Source organism: Zalophus californianus, chromosome 10 (genome assembly GCF_009762305.2).
Source record: "Zalophus californianus isolate mZalCal1 chromosome 10, mZalCal1.pri.v2, whole genome shotgun sequence".
Lineage (NCBI taxonomy): Eukaryota > Metazoa > Chordata > Mammalia > Carnivora > Otariidae > Zalophus > Zalophus californianus.
Window position 1 is genome coordinate 87,805,207 of NC_045604.1, and position 25,550 is coordinate 87,830,756.

General features: G+C 38.6%; 3 protein-coding genes across 9 annotated transcripts in view; 2 read left to right on the top strand and 1 right to left on the bottom strand.

The window, feature by feature from the left end:
• The window catches only part of ACSM3 (acyl-CoA synthetase medium chain family member 3), a 48,004-nt gene extending 33,566 nt beyond the window's left edge, over positions 1-14,438 (top strand). The window contains exons 6-15 of the mRNA XM_027612158.1: positions 1,507-1,650; positions 1,766-1,922; positions 2,198-2,277; positions 3,528-3,651; positions 4,613-4,693; positions 9,193-9,294; positions 10,857-10,984; positions 11,089-11,188; positions 13,693-13,812; positions 14,201-14,438. Of these exons, the coding sequence (XP_027467959.1) occupies positions 1,507-1,650; positions 1,766-1,922; positions 2,198-2,277; positions 3,528-3,651; positions 4,613-4,693; positions 9,193-9,294; positions 10,857-10,984; positions 11,089-11,188; positions 13,693-13,812; positions 14,201-14,287 (1,123 nt within the window). The 3' untranslated portion in view covers positions 14,288-14,438. The remainder of the gene's footprint in view (positions 1-1,506; positions 1,651-1,765; positions 1,923-2,197; positions 2,278-3,527; positions 3,652-4,612; positions 4,694-9,192; positions 9,295-10,856; positions 10,985-11,088; positions 11,189-13,692; positions 13,813-14,200) is intronic.
• Positions 13,674-22,055, bottom strand: ERI2 (ERI1 exoribonuclease family member 2). 3 transcript variants are annotated; one of them, XM_027612155.2, is made up of 9 exons: positions 21,908-22,055; positions 20,570-20,637; positions 20,400-20,483; positions 19,752-19,879; positions 18,894-19,050; positions 17,855-17,955; positions 17,514-17,595; positions 16,848-16,936; positions 13,674-16,666 (listed from the first exon to the last, which is right to left on the bottom strand). In XM_027612155.2, exons 1-9 carry the CDS (start codon positions 21,928-21,930, stop codon positions 15,359-15,361), a joined length of 2,040 nt encoding a protein of 679 aa, XP_027467956.2. In that variant the 5' UTR covers positions 21,931-22,055; the 3' UTR covers positions 13,674-15,358. The 3 variants fall into 3 exon arrangements, with proteins under 3 accessions (XP_027467956.2, XP_027467958.2, XP_027467957.2); XM_027612157.2 differs by having other exon boundaries at positions 20,400-20,478; positions 21,908-21,957; XM_027612156.2 differs by lacking the exon at positions 20,400-20,483.
• REXO5 (RNA exonuclease 5) overlaps positions 21,958-25,550 on the top strand; it is a 48,053-nt gene continuing 44,460 nt past the window's right edge. For 3 of the 5 annotated variants that reach the window (XM_027612150.2, XM_027612154.2, XM_027612153.2), the window contains exons 1-3: positions 22,026-22,249; positions 22,453-22,594; positions 25,326-25,438. In XM_027612150.2, coding sequence (XP_027467951.1) covers positions 22,457-22,594; positions 25,326-25,438 — 251 coding nt within the window. In that variant the 5' untranslated portion in view covers positions 22,026-22,249; positions 22,453-22,456. Of the gene's footprint in view, positions 22,268-22,452; positions 22,595-25,325; positions 25,439-25,550 lie in introns of all 5 variants that reach the window. The other 2 variants (XM_027612151.2, XM_027612152.2) reach the window with 2 other exon arrangements.

Genomic DNA, 25,550 nt, shown 5'->3' on the forward strand with positions numbered 1-25,550 from the left:
TCTAAAATAGCTAACATTTGGGATGCCTGGGTGGCTCAGTCGCTTAAGTGGGTCTGCCTTTGGCTTAGGTCATGATCTCAGGGTCCTGGGATCGAGCCCTGCATCGGGCTCCTTGCTCAGTGAGGAGCCTGCTTCTCCCACTCCCTCTGCCTGCCACTCTGCCTACTTGTGCTCTCTCTCTGTCAAATAAATAAATAAAATCTTTAACAAAATAAAAAAAATAGCTAACATTTATTGAGTTCTTACCGAAAGCCAAGTACTTTTCTAATTAAAAATGTTATAATTGCAATAATGGGTAACATTTATATGGCACTGGTTATGTGCCAAAAACTATTCTAAGCATTTCATATATATTAACTCATTTTCATGTCACAATAACCTAAGAAGCGGGTACTATAGTAATACAAATGAATAAGGTCAAATGCTAGGATCTGACAGAGCTGGGTTTCGTACCCAGGGAGTCTGGCACCTGAGCCCACACTGCTAACTGCTGTGTTTACTGCCTCTAGTGGTGAGAGATTGGTATGATAACCCCACCTTAGGTTTCTATCTACAATAGAAGTGATAGGTACGCAACTATAGGTACTATTTTTAAGGAAGAAAATTATGGAATCATAGACTAAACAGTCTAGCTTTATTAGGCTTTTAAAACAGCTTTTCTATGATTCTTGTGGCCTAGATGTTTCTAATCCTAATGTTTCATTCTCACCCCAATACTCCCAGATAAAATCTCTACGCTTCTTAGGCACTGTGTGTGCAAAGTTCACCTCCTCTCAGGTGCCCTAATGTATGACCTATTAGTAGCCCAGTTATCATTTGGAACTACAGCTGATTCTTGAACAATGTGGGAATTACCAACCTGACTTATACCATTACCCATGACTTCTATTCACATACTTTTTTTTTTTTTGAGATAGTGAGGAGAGAGCATGAGCAGGGGGACAGAGGTAGAGGGAGAAGCAGGCTCCAGACTGAGCAAGGAGACCGATGTGGGGCTTGATCCTAGGACCCTGAGATCATCACCTGAGCCAAAGGCAGTCGCTTAATCAACTGAGCCACCCAGGCGAGGCATCCCTCATACTCACTTTCTTACAAACAACAACAACAACAACAACAACAACAACAACAAAAACCACTTGAAAACATCCACAGTGAAGAGAAAGGGTCAGTTCTCACATAGCCTCGATTATAAGATCATAGACTCCTCATTCTGCTAGTGGTATGATAAACCACTTGAGTTTTTTAAAATGCCTCTTCTTTATTGTAAAGAGCTATGAAGCCAACTATTATAAACGGGCTTTGATGACAAAATTTAGTTTAATTCCAGAAAGCACCTAAGAAGTTGGAGAAAGAGATGACTTTTACCTTGGAATTCAACCTAAGTCACTGGGGCCTGATCCATGAGGTGAAGAGGTCCACATACATGGTTTCTTGAATTCTTTTCTGTAGTAACAGTTTATGATGCCATGTGCAATGTGCAGAATCATTGTAGTTCTTCCTTTGTAGACACGCCAGTGACAACCACACCTGTGTGAAGACAAAACATGATGAGATGATGGCTATTTACTTTACCAGTGGAACAAGCGGATCTCCTAAAATGACTGGACACACTCATAGCAGTTTTGGTTTAGGATTATCTGTAAATGGAAGGTACCTTCACAAAACTCCAGACAGACGTGTCAAAACTACAAAGGTGATGATTCATTTATTGGTCTTTTAAATTTGTTTTCCTAATATATATCAGGACTATTCTTTGTTTTCCCAGGTTCTGGCTGGATTTGACTCCTTCAGATGTGATGTGGAATACCTCTGACACAGGCTGGGCAAAGTCGGCATGGAGTAGTGTCTTTTCTCCATGGATCCAGGGAGCATGTGTATTTGCACATTATTTGCCACGTTTTGAGCCAACTTCCATCTTGCAAGTAAGGCAGAGTACAAGAGGTCTCCATTTAGGAATGCTTTAGCAGCATCCCTGACAGGGCTGATGAATAAAGTAACTTGCAGAAATCAGAGTAGACAACATGATTTAAGATATTTCACATCTGGAAAGTCAATTATCCTGAAAAGATATACAGAGGAAGGGTGTGAATGCATTTATGTTAGAATAAACAACATTTAAGTTGTGCTGTGCTTACCATAAACATTTAGGAACTTATTAAAGTTGTAGTAAGACTAAGAGTTTACTTCTAAATTGCAGACACTTTCCAAGTTTCCCATCACAGTCTTCTGTTCAGCACCAACTGCATACCGAATGCTTATACGGAATGATATGACCAGGTAAGAAACGTTGGTAAAGAGGCACTTAGTGGGGGCAGGGGAGAGGAAGAGGAAGTCATAAAATAAAGGATCTTTCTGTCTAAAAACATAGGTCCACATTAGTAGGTATGGAATTTAACAATCTCTTGTCCCCCTTCTCCTTGCTTTCATTCTTTAAGTCATAATTGTTACGTCCAGGGCAGGCTCCCCCAAGCAAGGAGAGGAAAGGGAGGGTTCAGCCATGGGTATACCACTGAGTCCAGTGGTTATGGATAAAAAGATGTTTAATCTTTTGGATGATGAATGTTACCTGAGCTGAGAAACTAGAGAAATGACCCCTATTTGGAACCCTATCCCAGCAAATAGGAAAAAGGATATATGTCTTTTGCTGTATTACTGATTCCATTTGAGAGGGTGCATTGGTAAATATTTTTAAATTGTTAAAATTGTTAAAACTTTTTGAATAGGAAATATTTCATACGACATAAAATTCAATAGGTATATAAGAATATAGAGTGAGAGGTCGTCTTCCTCTAAGCCTTGTCCTCAGTCTCCGTTCTCCTTCTCCATGAAATCTGTGCAAACGCAAGCCAATATGCCAGTATTCTCACCCTTTTATAAACATAAATGGAAACATAATATGTTCACGGTTCTGCACCTTCCTTTTTTTGCCTAACAGTACATCCTGGAACTGTGTGCTATACAGTTCTATCCAATATGGTAACTGCTTGCCACATGTAATTACTTAAATTTAGTTTTAACTAAAAATTCAGTTCCAAAGTTGCACTAGCCATGTTTCAAGCCCTCAGTAGCCACATAGGGCTAGATGATTCTGCAGTGGATAGTGAAGGTAATAGAACACTTTGATTGTGGCAAAGATTTCTACTGGAAAGCACTGTCTAGGAGCTTCCTTATTCTTTTTTTTATAGCTCTATAGTATTGCATAATATTCCACAATTTAACCACACCATTGGTAAATTTTTAATCATTGATTTAAAATGTTATCAGGCAGACATGCAGCGCCTTCCCTGAGGATGACATGGCTTTTTTTTTTTTTTTGGCAACAAATCACACACTCCCAAAAAATAAAAGTGGGAAAAAATGGATGTCTTGGGAGTCATTTTATGATGTTAGAATGGTTTGTTTATTTTGTATTGGAAAGGGGAGGAAGGAGGAAACTAAAACACTTTATATTGAATTTCATTAGAAATAATTCTAATTTCCATTTCTCTCCATTTTTTTCTCCTAAATTTAACTTGTTTTCTGAGAAGCTGTAAGTTCAAAAGCTTAAAGCACTGTGTGAGTGCTGGCGAACCAATCAATCCTGAAGTGACTGAACAATGGAGAAAAAGGACGGGTCTGGATATCTATGAAGGATACGGACAGACTGAAACGGTATAGGACCTCATCAAAAAGACAGGGCTGGACTTGACTAGGCTGGATAATTAAAACTGATAAATAAATATAAATAACTGATAAATAGATTTTAAAATAAGTGTTTATTATATCCTTATGACTGAGGGATAGGGAGGGAGATGAGTGGTTAGAATAGTTAAAAAAAAATAAAGTTGGGAGGGAAGCTAGTTGCAAAAACGCTCTGTAACAGATAACAGTTGTTGAGACATTCATTGAGAAAAGCCACAATAGACCTGATCAGAGTGAGAGCATTAAAATATATTTTAAGTGAAAGAATGCTAGATCCACAGAAAGATTTCCCCTTATGTAAGAGGGAACGCTCTTAGTCAGGGCTGCCTCAAAAATGGAAAATGCTGAGTTCCTTGTTACTTGAAATATTAAGAGTTCACTAGATAACTCCTTGGCAAGTATACTCTAAAAAGCGTTATTTAAAGAGCTTGTAGAAATAAGAATAAGAAGAAATTCTAGAGGAAATGAACAAACTACTAACAAAATTGGTTATTATGTAAGGAAAAGGGGGCATACAATGGAGCAGATAAAGGAAAAGCCGAAAGAAATTTTTCATAGCATGTCTTTTTATAATGCTTCTATTTATAAACCATGAGAATGTAGTACCTGGTCAAAAATTAAAATAGCAAAAATAAAATTGACAGATGTTTTAAATAGAAACAGCATAACAAGTATCATGCTAATATGAGTACAAATGTTTTCATAAATATGGATATTTTAGTAATTACCAACTTATTGTTATAACTTTACTATATGTATTTGTTTATGTCTATCTCTGCATTTCACAAGAACAGAAAATTTGTTTTATTTTGAGCCTCAGTCATCATAATAATGATGATCATCAATAAATATTTAATGAATGCATGGTAGATAAATAAAAGAATTTTAAGTTACTTATAATGTTACTTGGTTCTTTCTCCTTCTGAACTAGGTGCTAATCTGTGGAAATTTTAAGGGAATGAAAATTAAGCCTGGCTCAATGGGAAAGCCGTCTCCTGCTTTTGATGTTAAGGTTTGCACATCCCCTTCCAGGAGAATATTTAACGACCCAATCTGTTTACCACTTAACCCACTCTACCCTCCCCTACCGTCCTAGTTTCGGTGATGATATCATGCTAACTTCTATGATATCTTAATTTCCATGTAATGGAAATGGATTAGAGACATTACTTTAATGGTCTCTCTCTCCTTTTTTTTTTTTTGCAAAGCAGTTTTTTGTGCCAGTTCTAGGCATTTTATAAATATTAAGCTATTTCATTCCCAGAAAGAACCTATGAAAGACATGACATACCAATATAAGAACCATTTTACAACGGCTGAAGGAAAGTAGGAGATACAGGCTTCCAGTTATAGAATGAGTAAATTACAAAGATAAAAGATACAGCATAGGGAATATAGTCAATGGTATTGTAATAGTATTGTATGGTGACAGAGGGTAGCTACACTTGTGGTGAGCATAACATAATATATAAACTTGTCGAATCACTATGTTGTACACCTGAAACTAATATAATATTGTATGTCGACTGTACTTCAATAAAAAATAAAAAAGAACCATTTTATAGATGAGGCACAGAGAGGGAAGGTCATACAGCTAGGAGCTACTAGTGCTGGGATTCAGTCCCAAGCAATCTGGTTCCAATATCTGTATTCTTAATCACAATACCACACTGCCTTTTCTGATAAGGGAGGTCAAGACCTTCTAAGGGGTTCAAGTAGGCCAAAGGAAGCTACAGTTTACAGTAGCTGAAGTATTTTTCTCCTTCCCCAGCCCTGCTTGGCCATTTCCTGGCTCTCTAGAACCATGGCCATTATTACCACCTGATCCCTAGGGAGCCTCCTATTGTCCCATATGCACACTTTGTACAGGGTTAGAATTGTTCTCTGATCAGTCCACCCAAAGCTAGCTATAGCCAAAGGAACTTACACTGATACGTAAGAGAAAACCATAGCATAGCAACAAAAACACAAAATGGATGAATTTACAGAATGGAGCACTCAAAACCAAACCTAAATGAGGGGTAATTATAGACGAAATCAATCTTCCCAAGCTTTTCTGATCATAAGGATTACATGGACACTTGTTAAAAAATACTAATTTTCAGGCTCCTTCTAGGTGGGACCCTGAAATCTGTGTTTTAAACAGGCATCCCAGTTTTTATGATCAGGTAAGTTTGAGAAAGTTTGAGTAAGTTTGAAATGGATTTCTGATGTCAGTTTATAGAATAAGCCAGATCTGGGTTCTTTCCCTCACTTTAACTTCACTGAGAACCTTGTCTAAAGATAGGCTTGCCTGGTGGTTCAGGTCTGGCTCTGAGTTTCATGAGTTGAAGGTCTTTTGCTGAGTGTCTCTGGGAAGTTATTAAAGTCTCAGTTTCCTGATTTGTAAAATAGGGACTAGGATGACCAACTTGTCCCAGTTTGCCTGGGACTTACTTGGTTTTAGCATGTAGTCATACATCCCAGGGACACTCTCCTGCCTCTGTCCTGGGCAAACCAAGATGGTTGGTTGCCCTAATAATAACAGAACTGCTATCATAGGTTTCTCGTGAGGATTAAATGAGATGATATCTTTAAAAAGCATAACAAAGTGCTTCACACATAATAAAGGTCTGAAAGATAGGGGCCATTATTATCATTCATCTCTCCCTTGCATTCCCTTCCTTTGAAAAGTTTTTCTAAGAAGAATGGTAGGGGAGCCCTGGTTACATTCTGTAAACAGGCTTAACAATAGTTCATTAGTTTATAGCCTGCCTTAGGTTGGAGAAAGAAATATTGGTAATTAAGCATTATCATGTCTGCATTACAGATAATCAAGTTGGCATTTCAAAAGAGCTGTGTTCCTTTCTTCCCTCTTAACCACAGTTCCCAATATGCATTGCTGTGAAGGTCTCACAGGTGCCGCTGTACTCACAGCAATCCAACAGCAATGTATCATCACTACCCCACTAATTCAAGCCCAGTGGTTTTTCTGGAGCAACTATATTTGAATGCAGAAAGGGTGTGGCAAGAGAACTGCTCTGTCATGCATTCCCAGTCAGCATTATTACCTTCATTTTTTTCCCCAATTTTTAATTATGATAAAACACATAAAATGGGCCATCTTTTTTTTATTTTTAAAGATTTTATTTATTTATTTGACAGAGAGAGACACGGCGAGAGAGGGAACATAAGCAGGGGGAGTGGGAGAGGGAGAAGCAGGCTTCCTGCTGAGCAGGGAGCCCGATGCGGGGCTCGATCCCAGGACTCTGGGATCATGACCTGAGCCGAAGGCAGACGCTTTACGACTGAGCCACCCAGGCGCCCCAAAATGGACCATCTTGACCATTTTTAAGTGCATAGTTCAGTGGTATTAAACACGTTGATAATATTGTGCAACTATTACCACAATCCATCTCCATAACTCTTTTCATCTTGTAAAACTATATCTGTATCTATTAAACAGTAACTTCCCATTCCCCAATGCCCCCAGCCCTGGCAACCACCATTCTACTTTCTACCTCTGTGACTATTATTTATAGTACCTCATATTAAGTGGAATCAGTGTTTGTCTTTTTGTGACTGGCTAATTACGCTTAGCATAATGTCAAGTTTCGTCCATGTAGCATGTGTCAGAATTTTCTTCCCTTTTTAAGGCCGAATAATATCCCATTGTATGGATATAACACATTTTGCTTTTCCATTCATTTGTCGTCAATGGGTGCTTGGGTTCTTTCCACACTTTAGCTATTGGAATAGTGCTGTGATCAACATGGGTATACAAATACCACTTTAAGACCATGCTTTTAATTCTTTTGGGTATATACCCAGAAGTAGAAATGCTGGATCACATGGTAATTCTGTTTTTAATTTCTTGAGGAATTGCCATACTGTTTTCCACAGCGACTGTACCATTTTACATTCTCACAACGGTGCACAAGGGTTCCAGTTTTTCCACATCCTTGCCAACACTTGTTTTCTGTGTTTTTGATAGCAGCTATTCTAGTGGGTGTGAGGTGATATCTCTTGGTAGTTTTGATGTGCATTTCCCTAAGGTAGCTACCTTCATTTTTAACTTTTCCCCAAGGGCTCTTATTACTGCTCTTATTACCTAGCTAAGAGCATCTGCAATGACAGTGTGGCATCTGGGGATGTGCTCCAACCAGCTGGATACCGGATTCTTGCAACTTCAAAGCCCAAAGCCCATAATTTTCATGTTTAAAGATTTTTAAGGCCACTTGGACAATAAGGAATGTGATTCTCTCCAGAAATAAGACATTTTGCCTCTTCCCATCTATTAAGGAGTAGTCTATTATAAGTATCTGGAACTCTTAAAACATCTCCTTTCCATCAGTAATTCCTTGATCCTGGAGCCAAATGTTCTTTAGATGACTGTGTGGGAATTTATATTTTTTTATTTACAAGAACTTAAAAGATTTTACAATTAGAATTCTTCTGCCTTTCAAGTTTCTCTTTGGGGACACAGCACATTTCCATCAGGAAAGTGCCAAATAAGTATTATACCCTTATTTTCCACACAAGCCACATCTCAGGTTTGAAGGCTCTTGGTGGATATATATAAAAGAAAGTAGAGAGTTCATATTTAAAGATAGCTAAAAGTTATTTAAGGCAAAATCTGGTACATGAGTTAAGTAACCAGCCTGAAAAATGTTAATCTGGGTTTTTAAAAATTGAATTGAACTCCCTGGAGAGATTCTACAGAGAAGTGTAGTGATGAAAAGGGCAGGAACTGGAGTGTGATTGCTGAGATTTGAATTCCAGCTCTGTCATATACTGTGTTGCTTAAACTCTGCACCTCAGTTTCCTCAGGTAAAATGAGCGTAGTAATAGTGCTAACCAGATAGGACTGTTGTAAGGACTAAAGAAAACAATACATGTGAAGTACTTAGAGCTGTAGCATTTATTACTTGGAATGTAGTCAGGGCCTACGAAATGCTAGCTACTGTTAGGTACTTCACTGTTAGGTACTTTGGGGGAACCAGGAGGACTGGGAAAAAGGTAAGAAAGCAAGGCTTCTGGCATACTTACCAGTGTCTCAACCAGAGAACATTCTCCTTTCCCTGCTTACATATATGGGGCTCCTGAAGTAAGGTTTTATTTGTTCCACAGTTAATCAAAGTTTGACAACCAGTAATGAAATACTTACTTGAGAGTAAAAGATAACCAAGACATATCGCAAATGATAAAAGGTTGTAAAACAGTATACTATAAAGTGATCCTATCTTTTCCTATGTCTATATTGTCTTAAAAAAATCACCAAAAATGCGATTATTGCTAGATAGAATTAAAGATGATTTTTATTCTTCACATTTTTCTAACTTGCACTTTATCATATATTTTGCACTAAGAATTTAAATAAACAGTTCTCTTGGGAATTTAAAGTATACTTAATTTTTTTTTGAAGTCTGCATTCTTAAATGGCAAAATACAAAACAAAACATGCAAAGTAAAATTTTAACGTGTATCTTTACATAAAAATTTCCTTAAATAAATTGTTCTATTTTATCCTAGATTTTAGATGTAAATGGCAATGTTCTACCTCCTGGACAAGAAGGAGATATTGGCATTCAAGTTCTACCTAAACGACCATTTGGCCTTTTTGCTCATTATATAGTAAGAGATTTATTAAATAACATCTTATTTCCTATTTATTTCTCAAAAGTGCTTGGTAACTATCCCCATTTGCCACAAAACACACCTAGAATAGGTGCTTGGACTTTTCTTGAGAGAGATTCATTGTCCTGAAGTAATCCCTCAGATAGGAAACTGAAGAAACACCCAAATGCTTGTTCTCCCGAGGCTAGATCACTGCTCCAGGCTCATGAAGTAAGAGAAGGGAGCCCTAGAAAGATAGCCCTTTTTGTATACACTGGTCCTCTACATGATAAAACAGCACCTAATCATTTTCCTGAAATTTGATTAGTGGTCTCCCTTCTTGAGTGAGAGGGATAGAAAATGGTGCAGAGAGATTAAGAAATATCTTTCACTAGAGGCCTTCCAAACTCCCTACTGTTTGCAAACCAAGTATACAAATAAAAGTGAAATTTACATTGATATAATCAAAGGTCCAGGTTCTACTTGTCAGTGAAATTTTTTTATTTTTATTTTACTTTTTTTAAGATTTTATTTACTTGACAGAGATAGAAAGAGCACAAGCAGGGGGAGCGGCAGGCAGAGGCAGAGGGAGAAGCAGGCCCCCTGCTGAGCAAGGAGCTCCATGTGGGGCTTGATTCCAGGACCCTGGGATCATGACCTGAGCCGAAGAAAGACACTTAACAACTGAGCCACCCAGGCATCCCTACTTGTCAGTGAATTTTACATAATGTAACAATACTTCCTTTTTCTTCCTGCCAAAGTTACAGAACCAGTTCTCTGTTTTTGTGTAAAATGAAACAAAATAAAAAAACAAAGTTTATTCTTTATTAGGTGCTGGTGCTTTCTTTTAACTCTGAGTATTCACCTCTCTCTTTTCCTTCCAGTGCTAGGCATTAACCACCGAAAAGACTTAATTATCCCACACCTTAGATCTCTGAACTCCTGCAGTATTTAGTGATCCATCAAAGAAAATTCTCAGGCGGGGGGCGGAGGGGTGCCTGGTGGCTCAGTTGGTTAAGCATCCAAGTCTTGGTTTCCCCTGGAGTTGTGATCTCAGGGTCGTGGGATTGAGCCCTGCATCAGGCTCTGCATTACACGTGGGGTCTGCTTGAGATTCTTTCCCTCTCCCTCTGCCTCTCCCCCACTCCCACTCTTTCTCTCTCTCCCTCTCAAATTTTAAACATCTTTAAAAAAGAAAAGAAGGGGCACTTGGGTGGCTCTGTCAGTTAAGCGTCTGCCTTTGGCTCAGGTCATGATTCCAGGGTCTGGTTCTCCCTGTCTGCCTCTCTCCCTGTTCGTGCTCTTCCCCTCTCTCGCAAAATGAATAAATAAAATCTTTAAAAAGGAAAAGAAAATTCTCAGGATGGCAGCATGCCTAGTCTTTATAACTGTAGTTTACCTTTCTTTGACTGGGCTAGCTCAATGCTGGAATTTCATCCTTATTTCATGTGCTGGCTTCTCTTCATTCCAAGACTTCTCAAAGAAACCACTTTTTTTTCCCCCTTGAACATTTAAAAAATCCAACCAAACAGAAGAATCACATTCACGGTAATACTAACAAAATGCTATTTGTTTCACAGGATAATCCTACAAAAACAGCTTCAACACTACGAGGCAATTTCTATATCACTGGGGACAGGGGCTATATGGATGAAGATGGCTATTTCTGGTTTGTTGCAAGATCAGATGATATCATATTATCCTCTGGGTAATTTTTCATCTGTATAATGTCTACATTAATTGATCATTGGTGTTCTGGAATGGACCTGCTGTTCACCTTTCTGAATTCCTGTCATATGTTTTATTTCCCAGTTACAGAATTGGACCATTTGAGGTAGAAAGTGCCCTGACTGAGCATCCTGCAGTTGTAGAGGCAGCTGTTGTCAGCAGCCCAGACCCCATCAGGGGAGAGGTAAAAAAAAAAAAAGGATTCATCTCCACTTTATAATTTGTTGGCAGTCTAACATATACTTTCCAACAGTTCGTTGAAACAGAATTACCTAAATGATTCATTCACTAACTGCAAGTCAGATAGTCATTAGTAAACATGCTAGTCAGAAAGAACTGCTAAGAATAAGACCGAAAATATAGATAAGCAATTTGAATCCTTTCCATAGAGGGATGGTGTGAATGCCAACAACCCAGGGTCACAGCAAGGTAGGATGGCAGGTATCAGATAGATAGGATTCAGTTATTACCCAGGTCTGGAAACCAACATGGTCTCTAGTGCAGCTGAGAAGGATAGGCCAGCATCAGATATCAGGGGTGGAAGGAAGGTCAGAGATAGCAACTGAGGCAACCGGAAGTAGGCTGGGTACGTAGGCAAGTGAAAGTGGAAGATTCAGGAAATAAGCTGTGAATAAGACAGTCCTAAAAACTCATTCCCAACCCCTCCCCCGCTTTTTTTTAAAGTAAGCTCTATGCCCAACAAGGGGCTTGAACTCATGACCCCGAGACCAAGAGTCACATGCACCCTTGAAAGCTCATTCTTACTGGGGCTGATCAGAGGGTAGTTTGGGTTTAAAGGTTCCATGCTACTCTTCAGGTCCCCTTTGCCAAGCTGGGCCTCCAATATTCCAGATAGATGAGAGCAGGGAATTGGTTCTGTGATTACTGAAGTTTATCCTTTCACTCTGAACTCCACCAGTAGGATCACAATGTTCCTTGGAATTTGAAGGCCATAGGGCATTATTGGACTTATGCAATGATGGAAATGTTCTATATCTGTACCATTTGATACAATACACACGGGTATTAAGCACCTGAGAATGTGGTTGGTGTGACTGAGAAAATGTTTATTTCATTTTAAATTTAATTAGATACATGTGGCTAGTGGCTACCAAATGGTACAACTATAGACATAAAAATGCAAAATTTTGCAGAGAATTTTCGAGAAACTTTGAAGCTGACTTAAGGATTTTAGTTAAAAAAAAAATCCTGTTTTTCTAATACTACTACCACTAATACCTAATATTTCTAAGGACTTCTTCTGATGTTCCAGGTATTATAAGCCCTCTACAGGGCCTGTATATGTTAACCTATTTAATCTTCACAACCTCTCTTTTTGGAGAAGGAAACAGGCACAGAGAGGTATCCTAACATTCCCAAGATTACACAATAAAGTGTGATTTGAACCCAGGCCGTCTGACTTTAGAGTTCATAATCTTAATCATGTTAGGGTGCTCCATATTAATTTATGATCTTCTGCAATGGTTTATAAAGATTTTTATAGGGGCACCTGGGTGGCTCAAACAGTTGAGCATCTAATTCTTGATTTCAAGTCAGGTCATGAGATCAAGCTCTGAGTCAGGCTCTGCACTCAGCATGGAGGTCTGCTTGAGATTCTCTCCCTCTGCCCTTCCTCCAACTCCTGCGTGCATGTGTGTGCTCTCTCTCTCTAAAATAAATAAATAAATCTTAAAAAAAAACTTTTATAGAGTAGACCTTATCCAAGGTGCAGAAGTCATCAATATGCAAACCAGTAATTATAAACATTAGTTCTTAAAATAAGCTGCCCCTGAATGATTCACTTATGGCAAGGTTAAATTTTTTTAATTCATAAAAATGTTGATAAAGCAGAAGAGCCAGTATAAACACAAAAATTTTATGAAATATCAAAAAATGGATATGATAAAATGGATAGATAGTCCAAAAACTCTGGGCAGGGCAGGATTTTCCAAAACATTTCAAGGAAGAGTAAACATTGAAAATAGGATTTGTGAGCGTAAAGTGATAAAGTCTTCCCTGTCTTCTGACAACTAGAGAGCAAGGACCACCACCACTTTCTAATCTTGTTCCTCAGGGGCAGGTAAATTGGTCAGAGTAATAGCAAAATGGCTGTTGGAATCTTCACAGCCTTATATCGACCTAAGTATCTCTGGAATGAAGAGTGCACAGCCTCAGTGAACTGTTCCCTTCAATAAGGACATAGCAAACTCGGTGTGAATACTCTTTATAAGGGTCACACTGAGGGTGGGGACCTAGAAACTAGGCTAGATCAGGCTAAGATGTTACCCAAGAGGCTGTGCTTAGTGCATTGTCGAGTTTCTAAAAGGAAGGTTTTTTTTTTCTAAAAGGAATTTTTCTTGAAGGAGATAAAAGATGAGGCAAGAAGTCAAGAGCAAAGACAGCTCAGAAACAGAAGCAGGTCAGAAAGCAGAGTTCAAGATGTAGTTAGATGAGAAAGTTCTAGTTCATTAAGATCATTAACAAAGCAGGGCTCCCAGAAACGCTCTTGTATTAGAAGTTACGGGACTCAACTGGCTGACTTAGAGCACAGACTTGGGATCAAACCCTATGAAGCCTTCTGGCCCACCCCAGCAGGCATTAGATTCCCAGTTAGAAAAAGTAAGCAAGACACACTAAAACATAAAAACATACAACTCATCTTCCTGGTGTTTCAAATATTTTTTTCAGGTGGTAAAGGCTTTTATTGTTCTGACCCCTGAATACAAGTCACATGATCAAGAACAACTAAAAAAGGAGATTCAAGAGCATGTAAAAAACACTACAGCACCTTACAAATATCCCAGAAAGGTAGGTATTCTAATTATGATGACGATTTGCTTAGTGTTCTGACAAATTTCAGCTGTTTATTTTTTTATTTTAATGAACATTCTCCTCAAACATGCTACACCAAATATTCCAAATTGAACTAAAGACATGGATAAGAATCAGAATCTTTGAGATTAAAATGAAACTCTTGACATTATTTGCAGGGTCATTTGGTTTACTGGACTAGTAGTAAATACTAAATATCAAGCAACATCTCCTCAACAATACCCTTCTCCCTTTTTGGTTGTTACCAAAACCCACCCAGATGGGTATCCTAATTCTTTCACCTACAGATAATAAAACTGCTATATAACTGACTATGTATAAAGATGAAAACTTCTGGGCTAATTTTTTCCCTTAATACCAACAGGTAGAATTTGTTCAAGAGCTGCCAAAGACTATCAGTGGGAAGATAAAAAGAAATGAACTGAGGAAGAAAGAATGGGAAACAATTTAAATCCATTCTATTATTTATCACAGTATCTATAAAACAAAGACTCTGTCCAAACCACAAGAGTATAGGGAGGTGATTAAAAATGTGATAATATACTTACAAATTGTTGATTTAAAATATCTTGTGGTTGGAGCACCTGTCTGGCTCAGTCAGTAGAGCATGCAACTCTTGATCTCAGGGTTCTAAGTTTGAGCCCCACATAGGGTGCAGAGATTACTTAAAAAAATAAAATCTTTTAAAAAAGCAAAATAAAATATTTTGTGGGTATAACATCAGAGGCTGAATTCTGAAATAAAATATTTAGTAAATTCCTCTGCATTAGTGTCAATGTTATTATGATTTTGGTAATATAAAAAGAATGCCATCAAGTGCTAAGAAATTTTTAAACATAGTATCTGAACCAAATTTCTGACCTGTTGGTTTTCAAATTCTAGTTGAATAATTCTTCTGATATGTTGATATACAAATCAGAACAAATCTTCAAGTTTTGAAATAAAACTAAACAACTTATTATAAAAGTTTTTAGAAAAATAAAAATCTCAGTTAGAAGATATCATAATTCTCAAAGTCTAAATATCTACCTGAAAACAGGCTAGGGATTTTTATTAGTCACATTTTTATTCAAGTAATTTAAAAATAGTTTAAACTCATTTCAAGGTCTAACTAAAAGAAGAACATCATGCTACAGTTGCTCGTATCTAATCAAATGCAGTATACAAAATATTTAATTTGTGGCTCTTCAAAAAAGTATGATAAATTTGGCAAGTGTTAAGATACAACATAAAAATAAAACAGTGTACAACTATCATCAGAATACTCATGATGTTTGGAAATTCAAGGAACAATCAGGATTCATACATGAATAGAAGACAAATGTTAGATAACTGATAAATGAAATTAGAAGACTGTGAAATTGACTTTTTCTCTATTTTCAGTGTGTGTGTGTTTAATAGCCCCAATACAGTCTACAGGACTCAGATATGCTAAGTCCCCATAACTTGTAGCCTTTTTTCTCTTTATCACACAAAAAGTCGTATTAAAGTAAAAACATAGTTTAGATGTAGAGAAAGTTTATCAATTCCTCATTGAAGGTCTGAGTCTCAATGAATTTTTAATAGAAAAATTTACATTTCTGTCACAAATATGGCTTATTTCTGGGGAACTAAAAGTGAGTCCCGCTGGGGAATGAGACAGAATTCTGCTGTTGGCTCTCTCCTTTTGAAGTGTTTGTTCCCATTTGAAATAACCACAACATTTTCTGTTTTCTCGGTATTTCTCAATTGGGCAACAATAGAAGACTTTTCCATGGTTTGGTCCATTATTAGAAACAACAAGTCTCTTAGATCTTCGGCCACACTTGCATAAAGGAGGTGTCATTTTCCCACTCTTCCAAGGCTCTTGTAGGTTAACTGTAGAAGCTAAGACAGAGGGGAGGACCTCCTGGGAACAACTTCCCACTGGGAAGCCATCAGATGATGTAGGCTTTTCTTCATGAACAGTGAGGGTTTGTTTTTTTGCTGGTGGGACAGACAGAGGACTGGACAGATTCCTTTTAGTACCACCTAAAATGAGGGGGTATTTCCCCAAAACTGAAGGATGAGACATAGTGGCATTAACACTGTTGAAGCTACTTGATTTGCATTCAGGTAATTTAAAGTCAGAAACATCTGCATCTGGATCTTTGGCTTCTTTCACATGATAAATAGTAGTATGTGGACCCTTATATACAACAGACTTAGAGGTCCCAGATTTTTGAGGAGTTTCTTCTGTGCCTTCTTTCAAAACCATTAATCTTTCTATAGAATTAAATGAAGTATCTAAGTTTGAGTCACTAATGGACGGTATACAATCTATACTTTGCTCAGGCTGAGATGCTGGCAGTAAAGCTACATCCTCCCAATCAGCCAACATAGGTAAACAATCGAGAGCAGAACTCATTTCCGTATCAGAAACATGATTAACAGATGAAATGGTAGTTGATACAAGTACCAATTCTGAACCAATTGCTGAAGACTTAGATTTGGTATTAAATGCAAGGTGTTCGTTTCTTATGTGCTTCTGCATAGGTGTATTCAAGCTGGCAGACGGCAACTGCTCCAGAGAAGTAGAGGACTTTGTATTAAAAAGAGATAAATAGCTTTTGCCATTATGAAGACCTGCTTTTATATTGCTCTTTAGTTGGAGCTGATCCTGTTGTACCTTTATAGGAGAATTCACACCACCTGGCCTCATGTGAACTTTTTCATGAGAATTTACTGTATTTTTAGGCTCCCTATCATATATACTCAGACCCTGAATGCTACTGTTGCAGGCGGATCTTTCTTCAACTTGATTCGTATTCAAATTTCTGGCAAAAACGCTGGAATTCTTCTTAGTGGGGACCTATGATTCCACAGACAAATCCAATAGCTTTAGAAACTATGCATTTGTAATCTCTTTAGTACACATTAATGTCATCATTCACTGATTTATCAATGATTTTCACACATGATATTTGTATTTCAATGAACGTATTACTTCTGGAGTTTGAGATGACAGAATAAAGAGGCAAGACACCACTAACCTTGTTCAAGGACCTTGTAATTTTCATTAAGCAACCATCCCTGATCATTTTCCAAGCAAGTAGGGCAGTATTCCGAGAATCATCCAACCCTGAGGAAATAGATATTAAACACTGAATTTAGTAATACCATTGTAAAGAAATATAGCAAAAATTAGAAATCACAATTAATATTGGAACATACTACTAGTTTTATGATCATCTACTCATTTTAATCATGATAAATTGGACTAGCAAATGCTGGGACAACCTTACCAACAAAAGACAAGATCTCCCACATTTACAGAGGAGATAAAAATTTGTACAGTTCACAAAAATGTAAGCAACATTCTTTAGGGACCATACTTTGTGAGTAATCTAATGGTCTTGTTCAGTTTTTTCACTAATTCACTGTGTTGTCTGGGCATTTGTTTAATCTCCATTTGATTTAGCTAATTTTCATTCTTTTTAGCAACTAGAAAGCCACTAGATGGCAGTCTTTATCTTACACTACTTTATGGTAGTATAATTTGAAAGTCCGAACTCTTTGAATTGTATAGATTAGGTACTTTTTTTAGCCTAAAAGGATATTCCTTATTAATGACATCACCAAAAACATGAGATTCATATGAAAGACTTTCTAGAAATAAGATGACTTACATAATAAAATTATTTTCAATTTATACTAACCAGAATGTTCTCGTCCTAAGAATTCTATTCCCACTTCCTGCAGGGCACCACTTAGTCCTTTTGGTTTTCTTCTATAGAAAATCTAACCAAATAAAAGAAACATCCAAAAAAAGTTACTATTAGAAAGGCTATGTATTAACCACTTACTTTTCATAATTTTTATTTCTATTAGATTTGGAATGTCCTTATTTTGTTGTCATTTGTACATACTTTAAGAAATGTATTTACGTGAAAGTTTAAAAAAACATTTTATTTATAGTAAACTATACCCATGTATGGGATGAAGTTTAATCATTTTTCAATAGAAGGAAAGTGACCATGCCCCCATCTTTGACCCTTACCTTGTAAGTTACTCTGAGATCAATCCAAAAATTTAAGAATGCGGGTTTTAACAGCTGTTTTCTTTTACACTCATACTCCAGGCAAACCCCCAAGTCCCAGTCTGCATTAAGTATGTTAAAATAGAACAAATTCAATGATGCCAGCAGTTTTTACTCATGCTATCATTTATAAATAAAAGGCTGAAATATTATATAAAAAAAGATTTAGAAAGACATAATATATAGTATATAAATTTATAAATATAAATATGCATTTTGATATATATTGTACATATTTTATATATAATAGTATATAGTATACATCATTACATACTATATACCAAAGTATAATACGTACTATATAGAGAATATGAACTATACTGTATATGCTTTAATATACTATATAAAACAAAATAGGATTTAATTGCTATTAATATTTAACAATTATTCACTTTACATAATTTACTATTAAGAAATTAGGTTAGTAACTAAGTTTCAAAATGATTTCTTAAATACCCAATTAAACACACTGAGTAGTTCAGAAAGAAGAGTAAGGTGTCAAGTTACAAGGCCTACAAGGAGAAGGTTATCTGCTTTCAACATTCTAGAAAATACTAAGGTAACTGAGAAACCAGGCATCTTATAGAAACCTAAAACCAAAAATGACTATTGATGGCACAGAATTGCTATCAATGACTTTTAATGGCCCCTTTTTTTCCTAGTATGAAAGTATAAAGCAAAGGATGTGAGTTGAATGAAGACTCTTTTTATTCAAGGTTATAGAAAGTAGCATAAAAGTTTTCACTAAATCATCTTTGCCTGGAGCCAGAAGAACAGGGAGGTACAATCTAGTTAAGTCTTAAAAAATTTTAAAGTATCCCAGAATAGTAAAATTTGAAAAATATGAATAAAATTTACTTTCCTTGGTTAACATCTTTTTGGCACTGAGATTTCTTTTTGAGGCCTAAGAGGTTAACAAGTACAATTCTTACTATAGATAAAGAATTACATAGTGGTTACCCTACTCATTTATGATTGATAGAAATAACTTATTTTTTACCTGACCAGGTAACAAATGCACATAATTTTACTTCGGAATTAGGCAGATCTGAAATCCCAGCAGCAAAAATAATTTTCTTCTGTTGCTGAATCTTCTGAATCCATTTACAGAACTGAGATAAGCAAATCCTCAGAGGGACTCCTTCATCAACTTGAGCCTGAGTAAAGTCACAAAATCTAAATTCAACAATCAAATTCTGTAATTATTGAACATATCATTAGCACATAATTAAGCGCTTTAGGGGGATGTAAAAAAGAAGAGGTTCTGGGCACCTGGGTGGCTCAGTTGGTTAAGTGTCTGCCTTCGGCACAGGTCATAATCTCAGGATTGCGGAATCAAGTCTCACATCAGGCTCCCTGCTCCGCAGGAAGTCTGCTTTTTCCTCTACCCCTCTCCCTACTCATTCTCTCTCGCGTGCAAATAAATAAAATCTTAAGGAAAAAAAAAAAAAAGAGGTTCTGACTGCCAGAGTTTATTTTGTGAAAAAGATGCTAAAACACACGGAAGAGAGATAATATAATGATTAGAACTCCGCGAGATAAGAAAAATCAGGTTGCTCTACCTAAAATCACACAGAAATATAGTAATTAAATCCTGACTGACAGAAATTTGATGTCAATTAATTTCCGTAAGTTTGATATTCATTTTTACAACACTATTCTAATTTTTAAAAATTCCAACAGAGTTCTGGAGGGAACATTATTTCTAACAGTACATAAATCTAATTCCGAATGGTATATACTTTTTCTTTTCGTTTAAAAACTGATTTCTGAATTTTAATATTTGCATCATACTTTCTTGGTTCCTTTGGGGGGGGGGCAGGGTGAGAAGAGAGGTAGGGAAAAGAGAAGAGCATACCTGTTTTATGCCTGTCAGTTCCATGCAAAATTCAGAAAGAATTGGATGTTCTTGAGGCTGAACGTAAGCATGGAACTCAGATTCAATCTCTCCAGTTGATGTGTTCAGCAATACTGCTGGAAATTCAACTACATGAGAGAATCATCAATTGACAGTTGAATACATAATTGTTAAATTAATGCTATAATCACTCTAAATTAAACATATTTTACCATCATATATCATTATTAGACAATCATTATTTCAGTAAAAGCATATTAAAATGACCAAAGCAGTGTGATATAAGTTATAATAAATTGTGCCAAAGTAAAAGTCGGAATATTAAAGTTATGAGTGTATCTATTTAAAACTCTTGAATATATTTCCACAATTAAATATGAAGACCATATGTAAGTTAAAATGTACTCCTTTTTGCAAAGGTATTTTTTCAGTTCCTATGCAACTGAGATTTTGTATGGAATTCTAAAATAATTATTTTATATGATGATACTTTTAGATGTTAGATTTTTGTTCTTTTTTTGTCAAGTCAGGTTTTATAATAAACTATCAACTCACAGGGCATCTTGTTTTCTTTAACTGTTGACTAGTTTATATCTATTAAAGTGACTCCTCTAGGGCTAGCTTTGACCACTGGCAGTCCAGACTTACTTATTTCTTGGCTCTGGTGGCGTTTCCTATCATTCCAACATGTTGACTCAAAATCAATGACAATTAAGTAGTCAAACAACTGCTCTGCAAAACAAAGGGTGTCCTTATGCTTTATCCGTGTTAAAAGTGCAAGGGATACAAAATGTGAAGAAATGAAGCACGCTACTTACTGGATTTGCTTCTTCCTAGATTTCCATTTGCTGGTACAACTGACTTTCTTCTAATTAATCCAAGCTGCCTAAAAATGTAAAACAACCCAGTATGTTCAACAAACTCACACTCCTGTTTGAATATGCTAACAAACGAATGGTATAACCCTCATCATTAGTGTGAGTGACAGGAAATTGAACTAGACTTTGAGAGCAAAAGACCCTGGTTCTTATACTGACTGCCACCCTCTCTTTTAAGTCATTTCACCTGCATGAGCCTCAAAGGTCATATTTGCAAACTTAGACTAATTCTTTCTGCTTCCCTTATTTTACAGTAAATACTGAGGAACTTGAGTGATTGCAGAGGTAAAGATGCATTGAAAAGCTTATTTTTGCCTTTGCATTTTTCAAGCCCTTCTATGTGCACAGCGCAGTTCTGAGGAGATAGGGCAGATCCAGTCTTCCAGGAGCTCAAAATACAGCTGGGTAAAGAAACTAGACATCCACGGTAAACTAGTGGAAGGTAATATATGACAAAGGATCTTCAAAGGCAATACTTGAGTTCACAGAAAGGTATGAGCTTACTGAGGTGTTAAGTAAGACAACTTCGAGGAACAGGTCGAGTTTAACTAAGCAGACACATCCTGTTGTCGTTTAAGACATGTGATGGGAAGTGCAAGGAGTTGGGAATAATTGCGAATATTTATTTGATTTCTTACTACACAGCAGGCACTGAACTCTGGTGATCTCACTTAATCCTCAACACCTGTACGAGGGAGTCACTTTTGCTATCTCTATTTTATGGATGAGAAAACGGATTCAGTAATTTGCCAAGGAACACAGATTTGGTATGTGAACCCATGTTCGTCCAACTCTGAAGCCCATGCTGTTTACTAATACATTACAATACATTACAACAGTGCTTCTAGAAATCAGAAATGTGCACAGCATGACCGGGAATCAGGGAGAAGGCCACAATAAATCAAATTACGAATTAAACGGATCACTAGGAAGTGGTGGGGTGAACAGCTTGACGGGTGAGGCGGGAGCTGCCTGAGACCTCGGAACGGCCTACCAGGCGCTGTCACGTCCATTCGTTTCCCGAGGCCTAGAATGGGCTGACAGTGGCTCAAGGCCACACAGTCCGAACCCCGGTTATTCCAACCTCGCGCAGAGGGCGGCCTGAGGCTCGAGACCGAGATCCAAGCAGAGACCTTTCAGTCCGGGCCAGACAGTGCGGGTCGGAGACGCCGGGGCTGCAGAGAATGAAGGCTGACCGCGGATGCCCACTGCCCAGACCTGCTGCAGACGCCAGCACCCTACCAGGAGCCACCCCCAGGCCAGAAACCCCTCGCGTACCGCGCAAGCTTCTTGGTCGCCATTCCCGGCACTCCTTACTCCTCCCAGCCTAACTGCCGGAAGTTATTAACCCCCCCCACTTCCGGTCCGTTCAAACGCCTGGCGCGTCTGAGGAGACGGTTGCGGCCGCGGCTCCGGCTGCGACTGAGGTGGCGGCGGTAGCGGCGCCTGCGGCTTGGGCTGTCTACCGGCTTGTCTTCGGTGTTTTCGGGGCTTGGGGGCGCGGGGAGTGTTTTTTGGTGGGGAAGGCGCTTGGCAGCAACTTTTTCTCTCTTTTTCAACGGGCGGAGGCCCCTTTGTGCCGTTGAGGAACCGTTTCGAATTCGGCCTCCGGCGCGGACGGTAAAACCGTTGGTCTCGGTGCGGTTTTCTCCGCTGCGGAACAGGGAGGATAGTGGGCGCCCTCGCTTTTCCGGGAGGGTTGGGAGGGCTCCGTACACTGAATTGAGGATAGGATCTGAGGGAGCCTGTAGGCCGTCGAGGCCTCACCTGCTTCCCGGTCAGGAGGCGGAGAATCCTCAGCTCTCGCCGGTCTTTCTTCACAGCCTCATGGATCCCGAGAGGGAGAGGACCGGGAGGCACCTCAAGAAGGGCAGGAAGAGGAGGCGGGCCCGGAACACGCTGGTCGGGGCGGCTGAGGCGCGGAGAGCCCGTTGGGATCTGGAGGAGAGGCAGCCTGAGGCCAAGGTGAGTAACGGGGAGCCCGAATGGGCGGCCCGAGGAGGTTAAGAGCTGCCAAGCCCTCGCCCCAGCCGCCTTCTGGGCCCTGCCGGCCCTGGACGCTGCGGGTCAGCCTCATCCGCCCATTGGCCTTTCGGAATCCCGCTTTCCAGTCTGTAAAATGGGAACGCTGATGATGGTTTTTTAAAACTGGTGTGGTGCCTTGGACCCAAAAAGAATGTTCACTCAACAGATAGTTTATTGAGTCTTCCGTGTGCCAGGAATTGTTCTAGGTTCCGGGAATATCCCAGTGCACGAACCCAAAATTCCTTGCCCTCATGCAGTTTACATGGCTCGCCAGTAGGGGAATAATAAGGCTGAGGAGCATCCCTGCTGTGTATCGAGAACTAAATATACGTGGTCCATCCCTTCAGTCATCAGATTTCTGTTGTCTCTCATGTGCTGGGCACTGCCCTAGGCACTGGGGGAACATCAGTGAATAAACAGAGGTGACTACTTCGTTCTAGTGGAAAGAGACCTAAGACAAACAATAGGTAGAAATGATAACCAGGTTTCCCCCACTATTCCTCAGTTGTTCCAGTAATATCCTTTTTAGTAATAAGATCCAGTCTAGAACCGTGTGTTACATTTAGTTGTCGTGTCTCCTTCAATCCATGCAATTCTTTAGTATTTTCCTTGACATCTGTGGCCTTACTACTCTTGAAGAATCCTGAACCAGTTATTTTGTAGAATGTCTCTCATGTTAGATTTGTGTGTTTCCTCATCGATTAGTTTTGGGTTATACATGTTTGGCAGGAATATCACAGAAGTGAACTCTTTTCTCTTGTATTTTATTAGGGTGTACATGATTTTGATTTGTCCTATTCTTGTTTTTCTCTAATTTTGTGGAGAGATGCTTCCTTATTAAACTTGTAATTCATTTTTTTATTAGTATGAACTCATTGCCTATTTCATTCAATGGGTTATAATCCATTACTATATTTTGATGCTCAAAATATCCCATATTTGAGCATTAAGCTAGCTTCTGTGTTCTTTGGACCTCATAATTCTTTGAGCATTTCCTTACTTTTTTGGCACAAAAAGATGTTCCAGGCTCATCTGTGCTTGTCCTGCCCCAGCCCTGGAATCAGTAATTTTTTTCTTGATGCTTGGTTCTAAATGACATTTAGAAACGCAAGGTTCTGGGTACTAGATGTGCTTAGTGCTATCAGGATGTCAATACTCCCAAAAGAGAGCTAGGAAATATGTATTTATATATCTGTATACCCATATACACACATATACATGTTTACCTTTAAATATTTTTCTATCTATACATACGAAAATCTCTACTTGCAGTCTATTTCCACAAGGTTCATTCTTGCTTTCTCTCTTCATGTTTATAATTTCCTTCTTTATTCAGTGAGAAGCCTGATTTGTCATTATTTTCAGTATATTTGACCAGTTCCCCATGCTGCCACCACCCCACACTCACACACCCTCCTCACCTTGCTTGGGCTCTGTCACCCTGCACCATGTACCAGGCCACCCTCCTGTGTGAATGTCCCTGTCACTACTGTGACAGGCTACTATCCTTATCCTTCATACATGGACACCCTCACCCTGTTCAGGCTCTGAATCTTGTGACAGGCCACTCTTGTCCCTCAATATTGATGCCCTCCTTACCTTAAATACTTTCTGACATCTAACACCAGCCCTCACTGCTCTCCAATTCCCACTGCATGGATGCCTTCATATCACTCAGGCTTTGACACCCCACAGTGAGCCATCCTTCTGCATGTATGCCCTCCCTAAGGGTATGTTCCTACCCTTAGTCTTAGCTCTCTCCCCTATAGCATGCCCTCCCCGCCCCCCCACTTAGCCTTTGACCTCCACTTGGCAACCGTGTTTAGTCACTGCCACATAGACCCTACCTACCTCACTCAGTCTCACCTTATCAGTCTTATATTTTTGATTGGTAAATATAAATTGGTATATTCTTTCAGGAGTTAAGTGTCAGAATTAAATAGTTGACCCTTGAACAATATGGGGGATTGGGGTGCCAAACCACCATCTACCCTCCCTGTCCTGTGCAGTCCAGAATCCTTGTATAACTTTTGACTCCCCCAAAACTTACCTACTTAAAGCCAGAAACCTTACCAATAACATTGATAGCCAGTTGACCAGAAACCTTACTGATAACATAAACAGTTGGTTAACACATACTTTGTAAATTACATGTATTATATACTGTATTCTTACAATAAAATAAGCCAGAGAAAATGTTACTAAGAAAAGCATAAAGAAGAGTATTTGTTCCTGTTCTCCGTAGTCCTAATTTTTTTAAAGATTTTTACCTATTTGAGAGAGAGAGAATGAGCGATGGGAGGGGCAGAGTGAGAGAGAGAAGCAAACTCTCTGCTGAGCAGGAAGCCTGACATGGGGCTTGACCTCAAGACCCAGAGATCATGACCTGAACTGAAGGCAGGACGCTTAACTGACTAAGCCACCCAGGTGCCCCTAGTTCTAATTTTTTAAGATTTCTTTATTTATTTTAGGGAGAGAGCATGCAGGGGAGGGATAGAGGAAGAGGGAGAGGAGCAGACTCCTTGCTCAGTGGGTATTCCAACGCGGGGACTCAATCCCAAGACCCTGAGATTATAACCTGAGTCAAAATCAGGAGTCGGACGCTTAACCTACTGAGCCACCCTGGCGTCCCGGTAGTCTTAATTTTTAATGCCCTGATTTATCTTTGCAGAAAGCCCGCTTATCTACCATTTTATTTGCTGAAAACTGTGAAGTAACCCACGATCAGTTATGTGAATTGCTGAAGTATGCAGTTCTGGGCAAATCCAGTGTTCCTAAACCCAGGTATGAGTTTAAGTACTTAAATGGTGGGTACAAACCTGAGGTTTCAAGCTAGGGTCTAGAGGGCCATGTATTCCTTAATTAATATTATTTGTTTGCTGTGCAGAATGTCCTA